Source organism: Pagrus major, chromosome 4 (genome assembly GCF_040436345.1).
Source record: "Pagrus major chromosome 4, Pma_NU_1.0".
In the NCBI taxonomy this organism is placed as follows: Eukaryota; Metazoa; Chordata; class Actinopteri; order Spariformes; family Sparidae; genus Pagrus; species Pagrus major.
Window position 1 is genome coordinate 19,474,440 of NC_133218.1, and position 22,655 is coordinate 19,497,094.

The 22,655-nt window shown below is 39.1% G+C and overlaps 2 protein-coding genes across 3 annotated transcripts; both read right to left on the reverse strand.

Moving 5' to 3' along the window:
• Positions 1–1,144: 1,144 nt before the first annotated feature.
• LOC140994349 (LIM and senescent cell antigen-like-containing domain protein 1) lies at positions 1,145–9,160 on the reverse strand. Of its 2 annotated transcripts, none has more exons than XM_073463927.1 (10): positions 8,958–9,160; positions 7,817–7,973; positions 7,590–7,656; positions 6,169–6,289; positions 5,806–5,955; positions 5,536–5,686; positions 3,945–4,037; positions 3,724–3,772; positions 3,545–3,620; positions 1,145–2,526 (listed from the first exon to the last, which is right to left on the reverse strand). In XM_073463927.1, the coding sequence occupies exons 1-10, from the start codon at positions 8,984–8,986 to the stop codon at positions 2,412–2,414; spliced, it is 1,008 nt and encodes a 335-aa protein (XP_073320028.1). In that variant the 5' UTR covers positions 8,987–9,160; the 3' UTR covers positions 1,145–2,411. The 2 variants fall into 2 exon arrangements, with proteins under 2 accessions (XP_073320028.1, XP_073320029.1); XM_073463928.1 differs by lacking the exon at positions 1,145–2,526 and adding an exon at positions 3,136–3,361 and having other exon boundaries at positions 8,958–9,149.
• A 3,418-nt stretch (positions 9,161–12,578) lies between these two features.
• Positions 12,579–21,643, reverse strand: LOC140994350 (F-box/LRR-repeat protein 3-like). The gene is made up of 6 exons (XM_073463929.1): positions 21,366–21,643; positions 19,024–19,228; positions 18,287–18,451; positions 18,053–18,175; positions 17,091–17,262; positions 12,579–16,408 (listed from the first exon to the last, which is right to left on the reverse strand). The coding sequence occupies exons 2-6, from the start codon at positions 19,225–19,227 to the stop codon at positions 15,768–15,770; spliced, it is 1,305 nt and encodes a 434-aa protein (XP_073320030.1). The 5' UTR covers position 19,228; positions 21,366–21,643; the 3' UTR covers positions 12,579–15,767.
• Positions 21,644–22,655: the final 1,012 nt, after the last annotated feature.

Below are 22,655 nucleotides of genomic sequence, written 5' to 3' on the forward strand. Positions count from 1 at the left end.
TGGAAACTCAACAAGTCGAGTACTTGCATGGAGGGAAAAATCTGATATTGTTTTGCCAAATGCACTTCTCAGCTTTGTCAACACAATTGGTTTATGGTTAATTTCAAGACATTTTGATTAATATCAAAATTAATGAACTGGACAGTAAAATAACACTGAATTGATTTAGCTACAGGAGCTTATGCTGAACTACTGTTGGCAAAAAAGTAGTTGCTTAGAAACTATGTCCAATCATTTGTAATTACATTTTTGTTAACTTGAGGGAACAAGAGGTCTTTTATCATGGACTACATATTCCTATTACAGAATTTTTTTTACAGCAGATATTTCAACATTTCACAGCAGGAACAGCAATTTCACAGCTTTAGTTTCAGGGCCTTGGTATTATGCATGCTCGCCCACTGTGACAGCTGAATATAAGGGAGCCACTGTTAATGTGACTAGCAACACCTGTGCTTTTATGTCTGCCTTTTCCTTTTATGAGACGACACTTGTTTTGTGTGTGTGTGTGTGTCAATGTGTTATAGAAGTAAACTGGCAAATGGAAAAAGGGTTTGGGCTGTTAAAAAGCTGTGAAACACATTACCTCAACACAACATACAGATACAGATAATAAGAAGCTCCAGGTGCTATATTCACTCTGATTTACCACTCTAGTAAACATGTGATATGCATGTAATGATGTTTATCTTAATTGAGGGGTTTTTCATCATTAATTTAGGTTGAAAGGGGTACGCTGTAGAGGGCTAATGGGAAGGTCCCATGTGCACAAAATTGTAACTTGATTTGATTTGAATTGCAACTTGAAGTTTGACACATTCAACTTTATTTGTTGTGGCTTTCCTGGTTGCCCCTTTTTTTATTGTATTTGAACTGTGACTTTAAACTGTAAGTTTATCTTTGAATCAGTGAATGTTTTTAACAAGGTGTGTGATGTGCCTATGCTAGACATCGTGAATGAATGCAACTAGTTTCAAAAAGCTAAACTTTGCTAAACAAAGTCAAAGTCAGAGAACATTAACTGATTTGTGTTGTTGTGGAGATCCTCTGATGTGCACACACATAGCAGGGTTACATGTATTTCAGAGCCTGAACATGTGTTACAAAGGAACATTTAGTGTTTCATCGATGGAAATTCACTATGACGTGTTTCAGAATACTTTATTGATCATTAAGCAGAAAATCAAATACAGTTTATGTGCTGCAGTAAACTGTAATTGTCCATTTCTCGCAAATCAATCAAATGTAAACTCTGGCAAATAAAATGCATGATGGAAAAGTCTTCCATAATAAAAATGCACATTCAAGCAGTTATTATTTTTGTTGTGTGGCATTTCTCACAGCCCAAGCAATGTGCTGACTCAATGAGATTTGAATATCAAAGCGTTCTCATGTTAAATAATCCGCTGATGGTTAATTTCATCTGAATTCATTTGAACCGTTTCCCTCAGAGAGTTGCAAATCTGGCTAAACATATCAGACTAACAAACCCAAGGCATTTACAGTACAAGCAGTACCTTCACACTAACATAAACACTGAAAGCATACAGTACATACTTACAGTCTTTACGACAATAGCTTACTTTAAAGACTCAGATTTTTATTTTTTGCCAACTCACTGTTGCTTTGAAACAGTCATGGATTAAACCTTTAAATTAAATAGTTACCCGTCAGGTTAAGCTGATAGAAAAGTGACAGGAGGCACCAGAAACCTTACAAGTTCCAAACATTAGATACCAACTTCTTACTCCCACGTACTATCACATTTTAAGATTTTCTTGACATGTGATGTACTTTTTCCTGTTAGCAAGAAGAGACATCATTACATTATCCTAAAGAACACAGTGGTTGTTTTGTAAGTACTCATACTGAGGTATAAAAGCTGAACAGGTCAGAAGTTCAGATAGATATTTCGTCTAATTAAGATTGATTTACCAAGGCATAACTATATCATAACTGTATGCAAGTTGCATTTAAACCATTATTTGCATTTTAAGACACATAGTTTATATATTCAAGGCACACGTGTAATTCAAAATAATGCCAAACAACAATCTTTTCAAATTCAACAGTTTTAGACACAGCAGTTGGCAATACGGTCGTGGTAAAGTCAGAATGACTGGGACACCACATGTTTTGTCTTGGGAAGACTAACAAATTTGGACATTTTAGGAATGTAAAAAAAAACAAAAAAACATTTGCGTATAAAAAAACTGCAAGAACATAAAGTTTTCTCCTAAAGCTCCTAGGCACATTTATGACAACACCACAGTGATATATATATTTATATTTTCAAATTCCAGATTTCAATGACTAATATTGATGTACTAGTATAATTCAGCAGTTCTCCTGGATATTTTACCATCACAGACAAGGTAGGAATACTTCCAGGTTGTTTGGCTGGACGTAGCTCACTTGCGTCCCAAGGACTCAGCCAGCTTCTTGAGCCTTTTCTTCAGCTCCAGAGGAAACTTCTCATAACACTTTTTACAAACAGGCTTCATGTCAAACTCAACAAACTTGTTCCTGCAAAGAAGGAAAGACAGAGCATGTCAGTACCAAATATGTAAAATATTAATTACTTGTCTCTAGTCAACATTTACTTTGCAGATTTCTTTCCTACATGAATAATGTTAACTAATTATTGTTATATTTAGCAATTCTGTATTTGGTTGTGTTTTCTGCGGTCAAATTGATAAAGTTTTTTGTCTTTATTTTCTTGCTTTTGTCTCTTTTGGATGCGTTTTCTTAAAAGTGTTGAGTTTTCAGGGTACAAAAATCTGCTCCTTCAGTTTTTCTCTGTTTCATCACTTTAGACTGAATCTTTGTGTTTTAGCCTGTTGATTGAACAAACAAGAACTGGCCCTGGACTCTGGAATGATTTGATTGATTTTTACTATTTTCTAACATTTAATAGACCAAACAACTAATTGATTAATCACAAGATTAATTGATAATTATAACCATTAGTCACATCCCTATTCACAAGCATCAACTAAGCCAAACTCATGTTCAATATGCATGTATATTTCAGTGGTTTTGCACAAACGCCATATACAAAAAACAACTGCAGGGGGTTTCTTTTAATTATAGTGAATGAAAGAATGAAAGCATGCCATACTATAAAGTTTACTGAGTAAACAAGGGACACCACAGAAAAGGAGGAAGACAGAGATATCACCAACCAATGGATGGAGTGGTGACTTGTAAAGAATAATAACTCTACGGACAGACAGCAGGTTTTTTCTTGCGGTCTTTGGCATCACGCTCACGTCGGGCCAGGCGGCGTTTCAGCTCCTCGGGCATGCGATCATAGCAGTGCTTGCACACTGGTTTCAGGTCAATTTCAACAAACTTATCTCTGAGTTACCACAGATGCAGCGTGTGCAGCATGTAAGAGGAGAAATTAGAGGAAAAGAGGGAAAGTTGTGGCAGGAGAGTGAAACACACAAAGACTTTTGTCAAAACTAAGCTAGACGTTTAGTAGAAGTGTTACAGAAAACATAGGAATAAAGAAATGATCTACATTAGCAACATCACTTACTTGAGAGTGAGTTTTGTGTTGCAGGTGGAGCACGAGAAACAACTGACACACCAGGCCTTGTTGAGAGCAGACACCACTGAGAGGGTCACAGAAGAAAAACAAGAAAAAATTTGAACATTTAACTGTTTTATCTTCCAAAATACTGTACTGAATATGAGCTTTATTATAAGGACACTCACCATCGCCTTCAATCACACGGTTGCAGTGATAGCACACATCGCCAAAGAGCTTGATAACACACAAACAAGGAGATACGGTGTTTAGACAGCAAACGCACATTTTATTTAGTGAAGCACTGAAGGGTTGGTAATGCTATTTCAATTTCTTGACACTTCACCAACATTATGATGTCTGTCATGCCCTCCAAAGCCATTGTTTTCCTTGGCTCTTCTTTTCTCACCTGGTTATAATGAGTCTCACAGTAAGCCAGCCCCTTCCTCTCATAATGCCGATGACCAAGGAAAGGCTTCTCACACTTGGCACACACAAAATGCTGTAAACAAAAACAAATGTTGATGAGGGAAACGGGAGGAAATGGATGAGAAGAGCAGGTGCCAACACACATGGGCATGGAGACGTTTACTTTCCAAAAATTGTTTTTAAAAAAGGAATAGGCTTGACCTATGGAGAAATATTAGGACAGTAATCCTTTAGTGTTGTTTTGTTTTTAATTACAGTTATCGCAACTGCGCTGTGGGGAAAGCACTATAGTGTTCCCACAGTGTTTAGACATAGTTCTACTTTTACCGTGCCTGCCAGATATGAAGTTCCTGAAGTGGTAAGATACAACATTAATTTCAGCTAATGACTGTCTTTAGTATTAATTTGACTGCTTTACACGGTTGATAGTCTTAAGCTTTTCAAACATTGTAAAATTCAGCAGCCACCAGACGGATGAACACAACCAGATCTGCTCCACTCTGCCTCAGGAGAAATATTCTTTTTAAAAGTGCTCACATCGCTCCTACTGACTCAAATTAGCTCATTAACAGTGTTTTGGTTCTAAAGCGTTTTTTTGATGAGTTTCATTCTCCTGTGAATAAATAATGGTAACTAAACGTGAAATTCATTAAAGACTTGTATTCTGCTTCTGTCTGAAGGCGACATTACATATATTATCAAGTGTAAAAGGGGGTCAGTGTGACATTTGTCCACTATAAACCTGTCAGAAGTCTTCTCTTAAGGCTACTCCCTGTAGTCCAACTTGCAATGTGCAGAAGATTTTTTACAGAAACACAGAACGTTTTGTAAGAATTACTGCCACATGATTTTGTTACCTATTCTTAATTATTTCATTTGTTTTTGTGTTTGACAGCCAATCTTATGTACCTCTCCCTGGGATTTGGGCTATTTTCAGACTGTAAGCCCAAGTCTGTTTTTTGGCATATCCAGATTGATTTTACATTTTACAGTACATGTTCGAAATAATGATTTCAATCAATCAATCAATCAATTTCCACGTTAATTTTGTGTCCCTCGCAACATGACACATAACAATAACCTTGAGTCCTGAGCAAGAGAAGAGCATCAGCATGGCTGAGAAGAGTCCATGCTGCTTCTAGCAGATCAGTATAAAAGACATACAGAGAACAAAAGTCGGTGTACCGTCACACTGTAATAAATTGTCTGCTCCACAAATTGATAGTTTGATTGTTTCGAGTGCGAGATACTCTTGTCCTGCAGATGTGATTTGAAAAACAAATCTGATTTTCCTGCTGTCTGAACATAGCCTTGGACACATCAGCTTGGCAAAGATGATTCCCAAATCATTTACTTCACTCTCTGATAACTGAAAAAATTAAAAAGCCTATCCTTACTTCTTTCCAAACAAACAAGTAAACTCCTAAAGGCCTTGCTTTGTTTAGAAGGCAGAGAGAAAGTCAAACTGGCCTCAAAACAACAAAATGTAACATGTTGTACATTACTTTGTAAGTACAGGAATGTAAGTGTGTTTACTGCACTGATAAAAAGTCTCATTCTTGTTCACAAACCTCCACATGCCACTGCTTGCCCATGGCATTAACAACACGTCCCTCGATGGGTCTCCTACAGGCACCACAGATTGGTACACCCATCTTGTCGTGGCAGGGCAAACAGTAGAGCTCACCCTTCAGTTCCCTGGCTTCAGCTGTCAACTCCTTCCTGTGAACAGAGAAGCACCGAACACATCAGAGAGAGGAACCTGACCTGACGTATATACTCTAAAACTAAAAAGGTGCCGTTTTCTGCACTAAACGTCAGGGCGGAGAGGTAAGACTGACCCGCAATTGTTGCAGTTGAAGTGGTCGGGGTGATAGGGGTCATTCTTAAAAATCAGCGGCTGCTCTTCAATGATGGCATGGCACTTCTGGCAGATATACTTGCCCAGGCCGCGAGCTTTCTCACGGTTATGGCACGGGCGACACAGGTGCCTGAGGTAAATGGAGAAAGGAGAACAAAATTTAGGGGTGTCAAGAAAGAGTCAGAGTCCTCAAATAATATTTTGACGTGCTTTGTGACAGCTGCTCGAAAATTCCCTTATTTGTTTGAATGCAAGCGAGTCACCAGTTTGACGTGTGTGTAACCACCTGCTCCTCAGGCTGTCACAGTGTTATATTAAGACTGTAATAAGATGGGATACTTACCTGCCAGCGTTTTTGACAAACCCCACGTCTGCAAGTACAGCCTGGCAAATGTCACAGCAGAAGCAGTCGGGGTGCCAACTATTGTTCATGGCCTTAATGACACGGCCAATGATGAACTCCCCTGAGGGAAACCAGAAGTGAGGGATCAGCTTGAGGCAAGTCCAAGTTTGACTTTTCCAATATTTGTTAGGATTAGATGTTTTTTTTGGTTACAGTGCAGTAGATCCAAATGAGCTCTCCGTAATAGAGTTTTAGTGTTACTGCTCTGCACTATAGTGCTTTCCATAGTGTTCTCAAAGTGACAATTTGATGTTGAATGGTTTTTAATTGTCCATTTAAATCAATTACAGCATGTCTGACTCTCACTGGATACAGTCGAGCAGTATTTAAATTAAGCTTATGTAGCACTCCAATGCATCTTGGGTGATCTAAGCACAAGTGGGAGGATCTAAATAAAAGTATGAATAGACTTAAAAGGTCAGTGGGGACACATCTGATCTCGCAAACAACGTATGGAGGTCAGGGCCACATATGTAATATAGTTCAATGGTTCCCAAACTGTGGCGGTTATAAAAGAGGAGGTGCTGTGAAGGCTGAATGCTTTGGTATAAATGAAATTCACTTCTTACAACAACTCAAGATGCAACAAGTACATTCCTGATCTAAAAAAAAAAGTACTAAGAATGCCTGCATGGCACTAACGTTATTTTTAACATAGGATATATACCCTCATTAATGGACATGATGCTCAAGATGGAAGCAGTGACACTAGAGTGTCAAATACACGTCAATCCTGGTATTCAAGCCCACGTTGTTTACAGATGTTCTGGCATATTATGATGATTCTACCCTTACGTGAAATTATCGTTTTACAGACATTAGTGGCATTGTTGTCATTTGTTTGTGAAATGTAGCCACACTTTGGACCGTTTCCTCTTCTCCCCCATGACTCCTTCTTGTTGCAACTTTCCTGCGGCAACAAGCAGGATCAGTGGATCAAACAATTTGTTAATTCCCATTGACATCAACTGAATTTCCATTGCCAAACAAATAGGCCAGGGTTTCATGTTCATCTCCACACAAGGTCCAACCAAGCCAAAACAGTCCTCTTCTATTGCCAGATGGCTAAGAGCAAATGTCATTTTTTCCAGCACAAATCAAATGGGAGCAGGGAAACAAGTCTGATCACAAATAATCACTTGCATGTCTGAGAGGCTTTCTGGCACAAGGTCTAAAATGCAGTCCATCTCAAGTCAACCTAAATATAATCTAGTCTGAATATATCTGAATACAAGATACGTTCTTAATTTGGATCACCATTAGCATTTACAAAATGGTCACTAGTCTTTCTGGGGTCCACACAACCCCACAAATACTACATCCGGATGGCCTTTAAATTAAAGACACTTATAAACACTTACCACACTGGTGGCAGCAAGGGGCAAAGAGCATCTGGAAGTCATGTTCACAGTATTTTCTTCCTTCGAACTGTGAAGAGAAGAAGATTATTATTCATTCACTCAAGAGAATCATTCAAAGCATTATCTAGATTAAATAGCACCACACAAATCATCACCACACATGCAGTGTACAAAGTATGGCTCATCATTGTGTTTAATTGTGAAATGAATTATAGTGAGTGCTCTACCTCATAGAAGAGCCCCTCTGGGAACTGCTGGAAACACTGGGCACACACAAAGCACTGCTCATGGTACAGCTCTCCGTTGCTATTGACGATCTTCTCAGTTGCAGCAAAGCCACTCTTACATCGCTCACAGGCCGCAGCGGCCAGGGCATTAGCAATGCTGTTACATGAGACAAAAAAATACACATTAGTGCATTACTTCCCCTGGGGTCCTGTGAAATGTTAGGCTGACAAATGACTGGGATGCAAGGCTGGAGCAGTGTTTATCATTTGTCACATAACTCCCACATGTACTGCAGCGCTTGTTTCAGCAGCTGTCACCATGGAGAATGGTAATAATATGTGAATCAGCTGGGGAACTCACTAACACTCATACTCTCTGCACAGTCATCACCTAATTTGGTCAAGGAATAGAGGTAGTGAAACCTAGCTGAGGGATGGGAGCAGCATTTTCTCCTCTCACACACACACACACACACACACACACACACACCAAACCAAACCTTATAACCAGACTCAGATATCATCTTATCATTAAATAGTCCAATTTACGGGATACTATGCCACAATCCAGGAGTTTATATTAATCGTCCAGTAAAGATCGAGACCAATGCTGAACGAGACTTAATGTGAAACACAATGTTAAAATAAGGTAAAACAGGAGCTAACCCAACCAAAGTTAACTTAAGTACTTGTTGCTGTCTTTAAGTAACTTCAAATGAATCCTGGTCATATCTGAGTGCTCGTTCGGTACCTTAAAGTGTAGGGGAGATGAGTGGTAACAATTCGCATAATGTTGTGAATTTTGAATAGAGATTGGCGACGAGTTAATTGGACTAACCGCTACACAGCTAACTAGCATGCTAACCCTACAGCTAGTTAACCTAGCTCCAATTTCGTGGAAAGCAGTAGCGTCATTACGTCAACAACTGTGAACTAACCTTTAAGCTGTTGCCATCGACCAAATCACGCACCGACATTGACATGTTTTGCTTATGACTACAAATTGGGGCACATATTCTAGCGTAGCGGCTGGCTAAACTTTAGCCCTGTGGTTAGCGGCGCTGTCCATTTAATATGACGTTAGCTGTAGCTTGTTGGCTAACGTTAGCTAGCTACCACCCGAGCTAATGTAAACTCTTACCTGCCCGTCATTCCAGCCACCCCCAGCATCACCCCTTGGCACGACAGGTTTAGAAACGAAGCTACTAAATTGACATAAATTGGTGTGCTAAATTGCTGTCAAGGTTTTTTCAGGGGAAAGCAGACTTGTCCTCCGCCGTGTCGTCCCCTCCCAGCGGACTCTGCCTGAGCTGGCAGCGGCTTCAGGCCACCCACTTGGGGAGTGTCCATTAAAGTTTAACATCATCAACTCTCTGAGTGCGACACAGCGCACTGTCACTCAGTGTGGACTTGTTATAATTAATTACAGAAATAGAAGTCAGTACACTGTGTCTCTGCCTAAGAACTGAAACCAATTCAAATAATGTAATTTTTTTGTTACTTCCACCCTTGAGGCCTCTTTCCTTAAATGATAAATTACATTTTTTGTGTTGTTTTTTCCATTTGACATGCACAATTCATTTTCATTACTCCCTCCCCTCATAGCATCAATATGTACAAAACAAATGTTTTTTATAATTGTGGAAAAACTGATATTCGATTAAACATGGAAAATGTCAGATATATCAGATTTTCATATCAGGTGGGTGTGTCAGGCAGTTAAACACAACTTAAAAACACTTTTTCTTAATGCTTTATTCGCCAAAAATGAAGTTCCTGGGCTTCTTATCGTATTGATAATATTATATACAATAGGTTAAATGGATTCATAGATCTCCCTCCCTATAAATCCAATATCCAGTACAGGTGGATACACAGTGAATGCCATCACATTCACTCAGGTCTAATTAATCCACTCAAGTGAAAACACCTATGTAGTAGCTGCTTTGTTAGTAGCTTTGTTGCTGCTATGTACACAGTATAAAATAGCCAAAGTCATGACAAAGGTCCAAAATTCATGTTATCTTCTGCAAAACGTCCATTATTCATTACTTGTCTTCACATGTATGTCCCAACATTATAGCTCTGTTTGACGTCTGACTCAAAATGAACACGCACATAGAGGCTATAAACAACTGAATGACTATTTGACAAAATAAAATAAAGACAAATATGTTCCTGTGAATGTTTCTCCACTAGGCTGTAAGACCCCAGGATGGCTGACAACCTTCATAAATCTGACCTCATCAGCTCAGCATCCGTAGCCTACCTGAAGTGCTACCAGCATGTTTCCTGTTGAAGAAATATCACTTATCGTCCTTTTAAATTCTAAGACTTAAAATTTTAATCAGCTGCGGGTGGAATGGGAGACAGCACTGAAGTTATGTCTTTTATTGGATTTCACTTAATGGAGCTATTATTTGACTGTGTCCTGCTTCGCTTCTGCCTGTTTTATGTCCTCGTGTTTGCTGTTGTTTATATACCTCCTTTGAAAGCACTCTGCCTGGACAGCAAGTGCAGTATAAATAACATCTGCTTGTATTGTATTGCACTCTTATTCCTTTTGTCTGTAATGATCCAGCTTCCACAAAGGGATGTTAGAAGCTTAACCGCATAATCCAGCCTTTACATGGTTAAATTAAAATGATCCATATAACCAATGTAAGGGAAGGGTGTAATTTTCTACTTAATAATATGGGTGATATCTACACAAGACGTTTTGCAGTGTTTTACGAGTAAATTGGCCTCTGTAGGATAAGAGCTCTGCAGGAGGCACAGAGAGCAGAGCTACAGATGGCTATAAAAGCCTTATAGAGAGGATCATTTTAAGAAAAACACTGTAGTTCTGCTATTTTTGTTGGATCCACTTTCCCTATCCCTAAATTGTGAATACGCTCTGCAGCTGGAACATATGAAAGTAATTTAATTTTCAAGGTTTCAAAGGGTTGTAACTCTATCAGGAAGTTATTTGCAGAATGATGGCATTTCAAGGCAAATACTGGGTCCACTTCAGCAAATCCTTCGGAAAGCTTTTATACATATATGAAAAAGGATTTCTAGAATGGAAAATGAAAGATCGATCTTGACCTCACCTTACCTTATTATCCAAGTATAATACACATATTAAGGTTACATGACGTCAACTGAGCAAACTTTACTGGCTGATGACGCCTGTGATTATGCCTGTAAGCAGACCTTGACCATTTTGTCACCCTTCTTTCAGACTTGTGTTAAGAAAACATACTAATTTTAGTTCCGATTTACCATGATAACACTGTTCATATGAACACATTCACTGCTTCAGTGAAGCTTTTTTTGCAATATCCGATTAAGAGAAGCTCTGTTATTGATTTGTTTAGCAGTTTAGCTGGCTGATTTCAGCCCAGTCTCCAAGATACAATATTTTCGGTTAACATTTCCACAAACCACAGATTTGTTCAAATTTGTCACAGGCTACATACGATATTAAAACGTGTCATATCACATATACACACAGTACACGTTCGTTACCTCACTTGCACGTTGGATGTGGAGGGGATGGTGGTGGAGGGTGCGCTTGACAAGGGACCACGCTGCTTCAACATTTGTAAGCATGACTCCAGTGGATACTTTGAGGAGTCCTCAGGTCAATTTCCAGCTGTTTGTGAGGACAAAAACAGGTATTTTAAGCTTAAATATGACATTTACCTGATACTTACCAAGTGGATATTGTGCCTAAACCTAACTGGAGCATAAGCGCAGCTTTGTGACAAGACAGAAATTTAAATTAAATATCAAGAAATGTAGAGTTTTAACCTATATGTGGTTTTTCAGAAACTTATTGTGCTAACATTGTTCTGGCAATGGGTTGTTGATTTAGTCTTAGCGTGCTTTCAAAATGACGCACCACTGAGTGTGTTCTGAGTAAGTAATCTGGGTACGTTCAGGAGTGGTGTGTCAAAATTCCAGATGATGTTTTATTTTAAAAATCTGGGAGTAGATCAAGCAAAACCTGTGTGAAAAAGGCCTTTTTAGAAGCAAAGACTAAGCCACGATACAATTCAGGTTTAACTACAGTATCCACGGTCCGCAGAGGATGAACCCTTCTAACTTTGGTGATCTCCTGACGTTTCCTCTACTGTTACCATGAGGTTATTTGTGGTTTTGAGTGAAATATCTTGACAACTTTTGAGCAGATTGCCATAAAAATTGGTTCAGACATTCATGTTCCCATCAGGTTGAATCACAGTTACTTTGATAATCCTCTAACTAGTCATCTAGCACCGTCATCAGGCCAAACAATCAGCTGGTCTGCACCGTAGTATATAACCAAGCAGTCAGCCTAAACTGTCCTTTATGTTTAATGCTAACCGACAAATGTTAGCATGCCAACACTCTGACTAAGATGGTGCACAAGATAAACATTATTCCCGTTAACCTCGTCATTGTGAGCATGTTAGCATTAGCACTTAGCTCAAGTCACCTTTGTGCCCGAGTGGAGCCTCACAACCAACAGTTGATAGAAGAGCAGTCTGTTGTTTGAGCATGAGGCATTCTTGTATAAATACACTGATCTAAATTCATTAAGGTTTAATGTGGAACAAAATACTAAAGGTGTGTAAAAATAATTACTCTCTGATAACTAATTTGATTTGATTTGTTTTCCATTCCCCAGTGATGTTTGTGTGACCATACTGCTTGGCTCTCTTCAGACTTGGAAATGTATTGAAACAAGAAAACTGTGCAACACGCACTAAAATAATAATACACTGCAACAAGCTAATTAAAGCAACTGTTATCTTTATAATTGAGACATGGCATACAAATTTAAACAGGCTTTTTTAATGTGGCTATGAACTTTACGCAAATATTACATGTCTTTTGGAGGTACAAGAGGTACAAGTACAAGAGGACACCTTCCAATAAATCTTCTCATTACAATGCAGCCTTGTTTAACTAAAATACGAACAACACACTGTCACTGTATTCTCTAAAAAGAAAGAAAACAAACTGCAGCCTTTACTTGGCATATCGTTGAATATTACATTAATCATCTATAAGCACTGAATACAAATGCAGTTAATGTTAACCAGCAGATGGCATGGTGTTATAAATACATAACAACATGTACTGTAAGTCAGTAAAGGATAAAGTCCATTGCCAGGCGTGCTGATCTTCAGGAAAGTCAAATTAAGACATGATGGGTCCCAATTAGAGGACAACTGAAGAAAAAACTACTCTGAAGTAGTGATTTTTTTTTTTTAGTTAACATTTGCAAACAAAATACACAAAAGGACAACTATAGACCCTGTAAAACAATAAACCATTTCTTAACTGAAGATAATGATTTACAGGTCTCTTTCATTGCACAGTCCAAGGGTGTCACCTTTCAACGAGTCCACAGGAAACAACATCCTTGATAAGTCCACCTTAACACATCTCTCTATCGCAACAAAACAATAGTGAGACATAAATATTTCATTCTTACACATTCAGGTACATCAACATTTAGCTGCCACACTGTCCTGTCTTCAGGGCTGCACAATGACCTCACTGAGATCAGGATTTTCTGAGATTAAATGTTTTGAGATCGTCTCGAACTGTCCAGGTGTACTAAGAGTGTCGATCTTGAGAATGTTTTGGTGCTTGGTGCACAAAAACTAAAGGCAGTTTTTCCAAGTTCAGAACAAATCCCCGGGACTTTAAGCATAAGACAGTTGGTTAATGATCCAGGACTTAATACAGCCAATTGTTTTTGTATGACAGCCTGTGAAACCGCATTGGTCATAATTGTGCAGCCCTGTACTAGCATTTAAATCCCCAATCCTTAATTATGTTACTATCCATTTTTGAGCTAAAGTCATAACAGAAAATATGTATATTGTGTGTTTGTCAGCTGATAATTGAAATTGTTAACCTTTTCTCTGCTGATGTTAAACTTTTAACAGCATAAGTTGCCAACATTACAGAGTGTCTACTTGCTCCCAGGTGAGAATAGTCACACGGCAGCTATTTGTATCAACAGGTGATGTATTATAAAGTGCGGAGGAGGTCCGGTTAGTTTTAGACTTAGATGACTTATTTACAGTTTTCTGTCGCAGTCTGGTTAGATTTACGCAACAGAATTACTTGGTTAGTAGTAGTTAGAAAACGCTCATTGTTGGGTGCAAATATCATTGTTAGCTATGGACACCTGGGTGCTAATAGCATCTGACTACACATGAATAATACATTTTGTATGTATTGAAAGACCTGCCTATCAATTAGAGAGCTCTCCACAGGGCAACCCTTGTTGTTTGCAACTTTAAGTACATTAAACTCAAAATAGGGTTGCAGCAGTTGGCTGGTTTTCAGTATACCACGTAAATTTGCGTGTCTATGAATGAATGATTGTGTAAAACCGTGATATTTCCCCAAGATGATGATTGTCCCATGAAAATCTCCTACTGTTGCAGCCCTACCTCTAAAATATATTTTACAAATGCAAAGCCACAACATATCCCTCTAAGGTAAACTATTGTCTATCATTGTGCGATAAAGCAAGTTTGGTTTGTCCCAGATATTTCCCAAAATGATTTGTATGTGTAAAATGTCAATAATCAAACAATCCCTCTGCAAATTTAATTTGTAAAAATAAAAAAATAACTCCATACAAAGCAAAATTCATTAACTATCAAGGGTGACTCGTAGAATTGACAGATTCACTGATCATTCAAGATTTACCATGATTTTGCTGCAGAATCATGAAGCGAACGTCATGCCCACATGGCATTGCAACTCATTTTGCTAAACCTTCATCAGAATAAAAGTGCATCAGTGGGATAAATGTAAAGATATATGACGTCCACAATCAAAATCTCTCCCTCCCATTTTGTTTTGCAATAAAACACTTTGATATTTACAATTACTAAGGAACACGGGTCAGGCTATTCAGAAATATAGCTCCTTTACATTACACAAAAAATATGTTCAAAACATCACTCTGGTATATACACAGTATATACAGACTTGGATAATTATGGCCAAAGGAAGTCATCACATTACAAACAGCTGTCCTTAGAAAATGGGTCATGAACTGTCTTTAGCTTTGTCCACATCAAATCGGAGGACAGAGAAAGAGACAGTTCAGTTTCTAAATGAGATGAAACACATTCAAAAGGTGTCGAACAGAGACGCTGATTGGATGAAGGAGCAGATGACACATGAAGACCAGATCCAAACAAAAACGTATGTATTCAATCCTCGTGTGTTATTGTAGTCATGTGATCAACCACCCACTTGACTTTCCCTTCACAATGAAATGTTTTCTTATTCTTGTACAGTCACCATGTGTCATTACTTGGGTCTTAAAGATGGGAGCTGTGGTGATTTTAATTCAACATCTACAAAACACATTAGCTTATAATGGTGATCATCTCCATTTTCTAAACTTCCACACACTTCTGTTGAATGTATCTGAATGTCAAGTTACTTTACTGAAAATAAACGCTTTAACCGTTATATTTATGATTTCTGTTAGGATTAGTATTCACGGCCACTCATACTGTAATATGACAAAATGTTTATGTATCTACGTGCATATAACGCAGCAAAGACGTATGGAGTCAAATAGTAATTATTCATTCCCAATAATTCCCAGACATTCCCGTGTCTCCCCTGAAAACTCCTAAACACTATGTCTAACCAATCTGCATGGTGTCAGAGAACAAAGTGCTAAATGTATGAGTGCCAACAAGACGAACAAATTGAGATATAAATATACATATAAATATAAAAATTGTATACGTGGAACAGAATGGTGAAATTGGAATCTATATTATACATTTTATCACATCAAATTTCAAAGTGAAGTAATTTCTTTATGTGCTCGGGGAGAAAAACACATACTTAAGTGTCTGGATAAGGGCCTTTCTCAAACACAACACACAGTTTAACAAAAACCTGGACACGACTTCGACCTCCTCGTGGAGCTCTACCAGGTAGGCATCATGTCTGGGAACCAGACGCGACCCAAATGCTTTGATACCTCCCAGTGGATATCATCCAGCCCATAGCGGTGATCCGGGACCAGTACCTCCTCCATGATGGACAGCTGCGTCAGCCTGTCTCCACACATCTTGACAAACTCCACGAAGGCGCTGCAGGATACTTCGCACTCTCCCAAGCCGATGGCCGACAGCTGCGTGCAGCGTTGGGCGATGCGGATCAGCTCTTCATCCAGCGGCCGCAGCCCATTGGCGCACACCACCAGCTCGACCAGACGCGGGCAGGTGAGCCCGACGCGGCCCAGCACGTCTTTACTGACAGAGCGGCCAAAGTACAGATGCGTAACGGGGATTTCATCGCGGAAGAAAGGGCCGAACTCGTCCTCGTAGAGGAAGAAGTACATGACCAGATTAAATTTGGGAGAGTGGCGCACCATGGCATCCCAGCTGCTCTTCTTGATGGTGTGGAACTGTTGGCCGGGGTTCTCACTGATCACATCGATGCGGAGGTGCTCGAGGTGAACGTGCTTCTCCGAGGAGAGGGCGATGAGAAGTTCGTCACTCAGCAGATGGTAGTTCAGAGCCAGTTCCCTCAGGCCATGACACTGATCAGCCACACACAGAATGCCTGGGATAGACAGAAAAGTAAATTAGAGGAGACTATAGACCTACACGGTAAGTTTAAGGCAGAGAACAGAAAAAAGATGAAGCAATGTTGGATGACACTTATCAATCTCCCGGTAATACCTGAGGTCTGATAAAACCGTGAGCTTGTTTAAAATCAGAGAGTAAAACATCAGTTTACTACAGCTTTTCAATATATCAGATACATAAACTTCTTTAATCTTTAACCATTTGTTTGTTTTGGGTTTTGTTTTTTATAATTTAAGTACTTATTTTTAATGTATTTTTATGTCCCTGTAGCATTTTGAATTCCCTTGTATCTGAATGGTGCCATAGCTTTCAAACTTGTTTTATTTGTTCTTTGTCTTCTTATTTAAAAAAACAACAACTGTAAAACATCTTTATTTCAATATTAATGTCCATTCATATCTAGGTTCATGTCATCCAAGTCTCTTGTACCCAATTAACTCCTTGACTGCTCACAAACGTGTCCTCTAAAATCAAGTCCAGCTGCTGAAAACATAACAGGGGTGAACTGATTTTCCAGAAAGAACAAAAGGTTTCACCAAATCTGTGCAGTGTCAGTCATAATTGTTCTTTATCATTCAAATTCTTATCAATAATTTTTGTACTCATAATTAAATCACCAAGATCCTTAATATCCTTCTCCTTCTGTTGGTCAGTACCTGCAGGTGAAACATGAGGGCAACTGCTCATTTTCAGCAGCTTGAGGGTGTCGCTGTTATTGGCCACCAGGACTTTGAGGGAGGGGTCATCCACCGGCGTGTCATCAATCTTCAGGGAGGACAGGGACTTGGAGTTGACAAAAACCACAGTCAGAGCTGAGATGAAGTGCGACTGTTGAACAGAGCAAAAAGAGAGAAACATTCAGTCATCCCTTTTCTTTAGTGAACAAAGTGCCAGTTTTATTAACCAAAACACCAAGCAATTTGAAATGCAGAGTCTAGTTCCACTATACATGTGCATTACTGCCCTCTGCAGGTGGTAGAAATGTAAATCATATCAGCCTTGTGTGGATGTATGTGCAACTTTGTCATTAAAAATCTTTAGATTATAATCATGAATTAAAAAACAAAACATAATTGTGCAGCCATCCCAAATATTCCTCCTATGTAGCATAAAGGAGTTGAAACTAAAATTCATTTTGCAACCAGTTTTGTAAAATGACATAAATTAACCTTGTACCTCGTTTTTGATTTGTGTTCCAAGAATCTGGAGAAATTAGTAGCATTTTAGAATCTATTTATTAAAAATGCTGTAGTGAAAGAACAAGAAAGTCAGATGTCGACCAATGTATTTCAACAAAGACAATAGAAAGTGTCCCGTTTTGAACAACCCTTTATGGCCTTCTAATTTTACAAGTTGTACTTGAAAGCACCATGAAGTCCCTGTCAGTGTCCATACGCTTTGCTCTCTAAAGTGATATACATTTCAGTGTTAATGAGGTGCACCTGAATGTACCATGAGGCCATGTCTCCATGCCGTATATGCCATTGGTGCTTGGAGGGTGTTCATTTCAGTCCTGATCTCTGGGTTTTATGAATCTATATCGGATCGTTCAAGTCAAGATCAATTTGAATCAGCCCTCATAAAGACGCACAGAAATAATGATCTTGCTGAGGCTTACCTTGGGCAGCTCCATGAAGCTGGGCCTGGCTGTAGAGATGAGCCCGAGTGTTTTCAAAGAACAATTCACAAGCTGAGAGAGGATGTCGCAGGCAGCCTCTGCAGATTCTCTGCTGCTGTCCACCTGAGCAGCACAGAGAGAAAATGAAAACCCAGCGACACTTTAAGTCGAACAAAAACACTACACACTTCTCTTTATCACGTTAACCTGCTCAGCCTTAAACTCAGTTCATACCTTAAAGCTCACATACTGCAGGTGGTTGGAGTGCCTTTTGATTATCTGCTTGATGAGGTCTGGATGTGTGGCCTTCAGGTAGGAGCTGGCTGGCTGATTCAACTCAAACTCAAAGCAACGCCACAGCTCTGGCATGTGAAAAGCCTGGTTCCAGCCCCGGCACACCTGTGGTGACACCAGTAAATTAAAATCTGATTTAAGTCACCTGTCTCTCTCAGAAATCTTCTGATTGGGTGAAACTTAACAAACCTGCTGGTAGCAAAATTAATACTTCGAGCACTCACTGCTTAGCAAAAATCGTTCACAATTAATCTGATTTCTAATTAGCATTACTTTCCACTAGAGAGCTTCTGGCTAAAAAATGCTTGTTGAATACCAGAGGCCAGCTTACAAAACATGACTCACAGCAGAGAACACCATTCATCTCCCCTCAGGCAAGTGGCCTTCACAAGGGCTCACATGTCAGAATAAGCAGACTTGTTGGAGCAGAAAAACACTAGGAATGATTGTATGTTTGTGTTCAACCCTCCCTGTTTCATTGTTAAGAGCCCAACCGACTAAGAATATAAGCCAAAACGAACAATAAAGAAAACCGTCTTTTTATTTCCAGTCTGCCTTGTTATTTCATGCAGACATGGATAAATACTGCAGTCTTAAAAAGGATCAATATAAAGAAAATGACAAATGACAGTACTGCTTCCTGTGTAGTGATTGATGGCTCATTATCACATGAGTACCTGAGAAGCATAAGCCCTATCCAGGAGAGGCAGGTACTGGAAGATGTGGAGCAGGATCTCCTGTGGCAGACACTCCCAGTGGGCTCCCTCCTCCTCCAAATCTTTCTCCCTCCTCTGCTTGCGGGACCGTTTAAGAGTCTCCTGAGAGCCACTGCTGGTGCCACCTCCGTCCTCCTGCTCATTCCCTTGCAGACCTCGTTTCATCCTGGGTAAACAAACAGAGGAGGAGTGAACAAAATCCAGATGGTCGGCCCAAGTTGACTTTGTAGGCAAAGAAACTCTTGATTAGCAGTATAAATTATGCAGGGCCTCTTCATCACCAGACCTGACATGCTTGGCAGATTAAATGCCTGTCATTAACAAGCTAACAGTCCATGTCTGGTAGATTGATGCATTCATATATATATATATATATATATATATATATATATATATATGATTTGATACACATATAAATATATATATATATATATATATAAATATATATATAAATATATATATAAATATATATATATATATATATATATATATATATATATATATATATATATATATATATATATATATATGATTTGATACATGGTTATGGAGATGCACCTATTTTGAATATCAGTTAATCTTTTAATTATCTTTTAACTTTCATTTCTTAGCCATTTCTTGTGAGTAAAGTGGGAATTTTTGAGAGCTGTAACTGACAAATGCTAGTGATTTTGAGTTGGTAAATGACTTTATGACAATTAACAGACTTCTTAAAGGTTCCTCATTAATTTTCTCCAGAATGATCAATAAACCATCGTAGTCAGGGTGCAAAATTAACCTTTCTTTCCACTGGCCAAATGGCTAGTGAATGTTCTCATTTTGCCAGGCACTCAATAGACCAGGATTGTTTTTAAGATGGTGAGTGAAACAAATCTACCAGCCACTTGAATTTCTCACCTACAGTCCAAGCGATATAATTTTTGGGGCTGATGGCGATATTTGGGAGTAAAACATTCCAATATTGATCGATATATCTGCTGTATACACGCCTTCTTTGCAACAATTCCTCAAATGTTGTCATCACACACTTATGACAAAGCTTTGTAACGGAGGCAGGATATTTTAGTTTAACAGCAAAGTTTATTGACTAGTATGACATCAGTGGGGTGAAAAAGTAAACTTAAGTGGGAATTCAATTTTAAATTACGCCAAGTATCTTTTAAAAGTTTTCATACCGGCACAAGTTGGACAAAATAAACGCAGATACCAATATTGACCAATATCAGCCAACAGATACATCAGTTGGGCTCTAGTTTTACCACCACTGGTTGGTGCCTGGTGCAGATTTTGTGCCCTGATTGTGCTGCTTTGTAACTTTTACATCATTTTGTTATTCTTAAGAGAAAAGATGATGAAAATTGTATCTCCACATTAGGCCAAGTATCATTAGACTGATATATAAAAGTATCTGCCTACTAGGGTTGCACTAGGATACCGGTTTTAAGGTAAACTGTGGTGAGACAACTGATGAAAATCATTTGCAGATCTATGGTATTAAAAATATTTATATTTTTAAGTTTAAATTAAGTTTCATTTCTGTCACGAGATTATACTTTCATTTAGTGAAAATATAAAGCATTTGTTCAACCTAAAAAACCCTTCTGTTTTTATTCCTTTAATTAAGAGTCATTATAACGGATAATAATAGTGTAAAACCATAAAACTGGTATTTTCTGCTATGTTTTTCATACCGTGGCAATCTCAACCATTGCAACCCTACTGACTGTCTCTATTTATTAGAGAGGGTCAGCTGAAAGGAAGGGTTGCCGATTGATTTTCCCACTAACATGCATGCAAACATTACTGCCACTGTGATGTCATTTGGAAGATGGTCCTCGGATTATTGTGGCGCTGTACTGTTCAAAGGTTAAAACAAAATGTAAACAAGCAGGTGTGTTATGAAGCGTTTGGCTCTGCTTCCTGAGAATGAAAACATTGTACAGCAGGACACGCCTCCCTAAACCAACACCACCGTCTGATCAGCCTGATATAAACTTCATAAGCTACGAGTTAGCTTATGCTAGCAAAAACTGCATTGAGTTGCACCTTTTTTTTTTGCTTTTGCACATAAACAACGCGATGTTGCCGACGTTTAACGACGACACGGATGGTTAGTTACACAGAAACACGTCAGACCAACCAAGACAGGAGTTAGCTAGCCTAGCCGAACCGGGGCGTTGCATCTAGCTAACTACTTAGCAAACAAGTTGTTGTGAATATAAAGTTCAATTTATTTTTTTTAAATGTTTTGTTAAACAAGTGGTCGAAGTTCCCAGCTGGTGTCCCCACTGTCCTCCTCTTACCTGGCTTTCACCTCCGTGGGCTGTTTATGAGAAAAGGCGATCACTCAACGTCAACCGGGACCGACACAAGAAAACTGCGTTCGAGCTAGCCGACCGATCAAACACATTGGACCATAGGACAGCACAGGTGTGTCGGAGGGTTAGCAAACGCTGACTAGAAGCTTTTGAAGCAAGTTTTTAAAAGCGTGTTTTCCTTTTCCGAGCGCCTGACCTAGTTTCTCACCACAACTCTGCTTCGGCAGCTTGCCTCTCTGTCAGTTAAAGATGGCGCATGTGTGGCTGCTCCGTCGAGCCGAGTCAGGGAGCTGGCCGGCCTGCAGTTACAGTGAACCGTCGACAGGGGGGCGCTGTTTCACTCAGACGGAGGTGTTCCCCATTTCAAATCTCAGCTCAGGCTGTGTTATTCAAAAAAGATAATGGACTGTCATATTATACAAAGATGTAACCACACAAACTAATGATGGTCAATAAAAAACAACCGTTTGAGATAAAAAATAAATAAATAAATAAATAAAATGCATTTACTACAAGAGGTACACTGTACTGTGAAAGGACAACGTGACAAAAATGAAAAATAATGTTTAAAGTCCTCGTGTTCTGCTACATTTTTTTTTTGCAATGAAGGGTTGAGGATGAGTTCAGGAGTCTCACAGCCTGAGGAATGAAGCTGCTCCATAGCCTGGTGGAATAGCAGCAGATACTCCTTTTGGCTCTGTGCAGACACCTCACTTCACTGATGTCGCTGATGCTCTGTAGATGGGTACCAGTGATGTTCTGGGCGGTTTTAATCACCCGCTGTGGAGCCTTCCTGTCCTGGGCAGTGGATGAACCATGCCAGTTTGTGATGTTCCCAGTAAGGATGTTTTCTGTTGCTCCTCTGTAAAAGTTGATCTTGCTTGCAGGATCTTAGCCTGCCTAAGTTTCTGTCGCCAAGACAGGTTCTCAGTGATGGTAATTTCAATGAAGCTATAACTGTTCGCCTGCTCCACCTCAGCTCCACTGATGTAGACAGGGGGATGTCTTTGCTTCCTTTTTTTTTTCTAAAATCAACAATCAGCTCCTTGGTTTCGCTCATGTTCGATAATGAAATCATACCCCATAGATAGGGACAATAATATGAAGCCAGTTGCATTCATTGATTAAACTAGTGTTGTAAAAAGTACCTACATGTCATACTTGAGTAGAGATAAAGATATCGTGTTAAAATATCACTTTGGTGAAAGTGAAAGTTACCCATACGAATAGTACTCAAGTAAAAGTCTTAAAGCATCAGATATTAAATGTATTTAA

Bases quoted from the DNA above. Each gene is read 5' to 3' on its own strand.
- LOC140994349 (XM_073463928.1), bottom strand. From the start codon at position 8,986: ATGCTGGGGGTGGCTGGAATGACGGGCAG. The intron at 5,687-5,805 runs GTCAGTCTTACC...CTCTGTTCACAG, and splicing joins TTCAACTGCAACAATTGCGG to GAAGGAGTTGACAGCTGAAG. The intron at 3,621-3,723 runs GTGAGTGTCCTT...TGACCCTCTCAG, and splicing joins CCGTGTGATTGAAGGCGATG to TGGTGTCTGCTCTCAACAAG.
- LOC140994350 (XM_073463929.1), bottom strand. From the start codon at position 19,227: ATGAAACGAGGTCTGCAAGGGAATGAGCAGGAGGACGGAGGTGGCACC. The intron at 17,263-18,052 runs GTAAGCCTCAGC...TCTGTTCAACAG, and splicing joins GCTTCATGGAGCTGCCCAAG to TCGCACTTCATCTCAGCTCT. The intron at 16,409-17,090 runs GTACTGACCAAC...TGTCTATCCCAG, and splicing joins CCCTCATGTTTCACCTGCAG to GCATTCTGTGTGTGGCTGAT.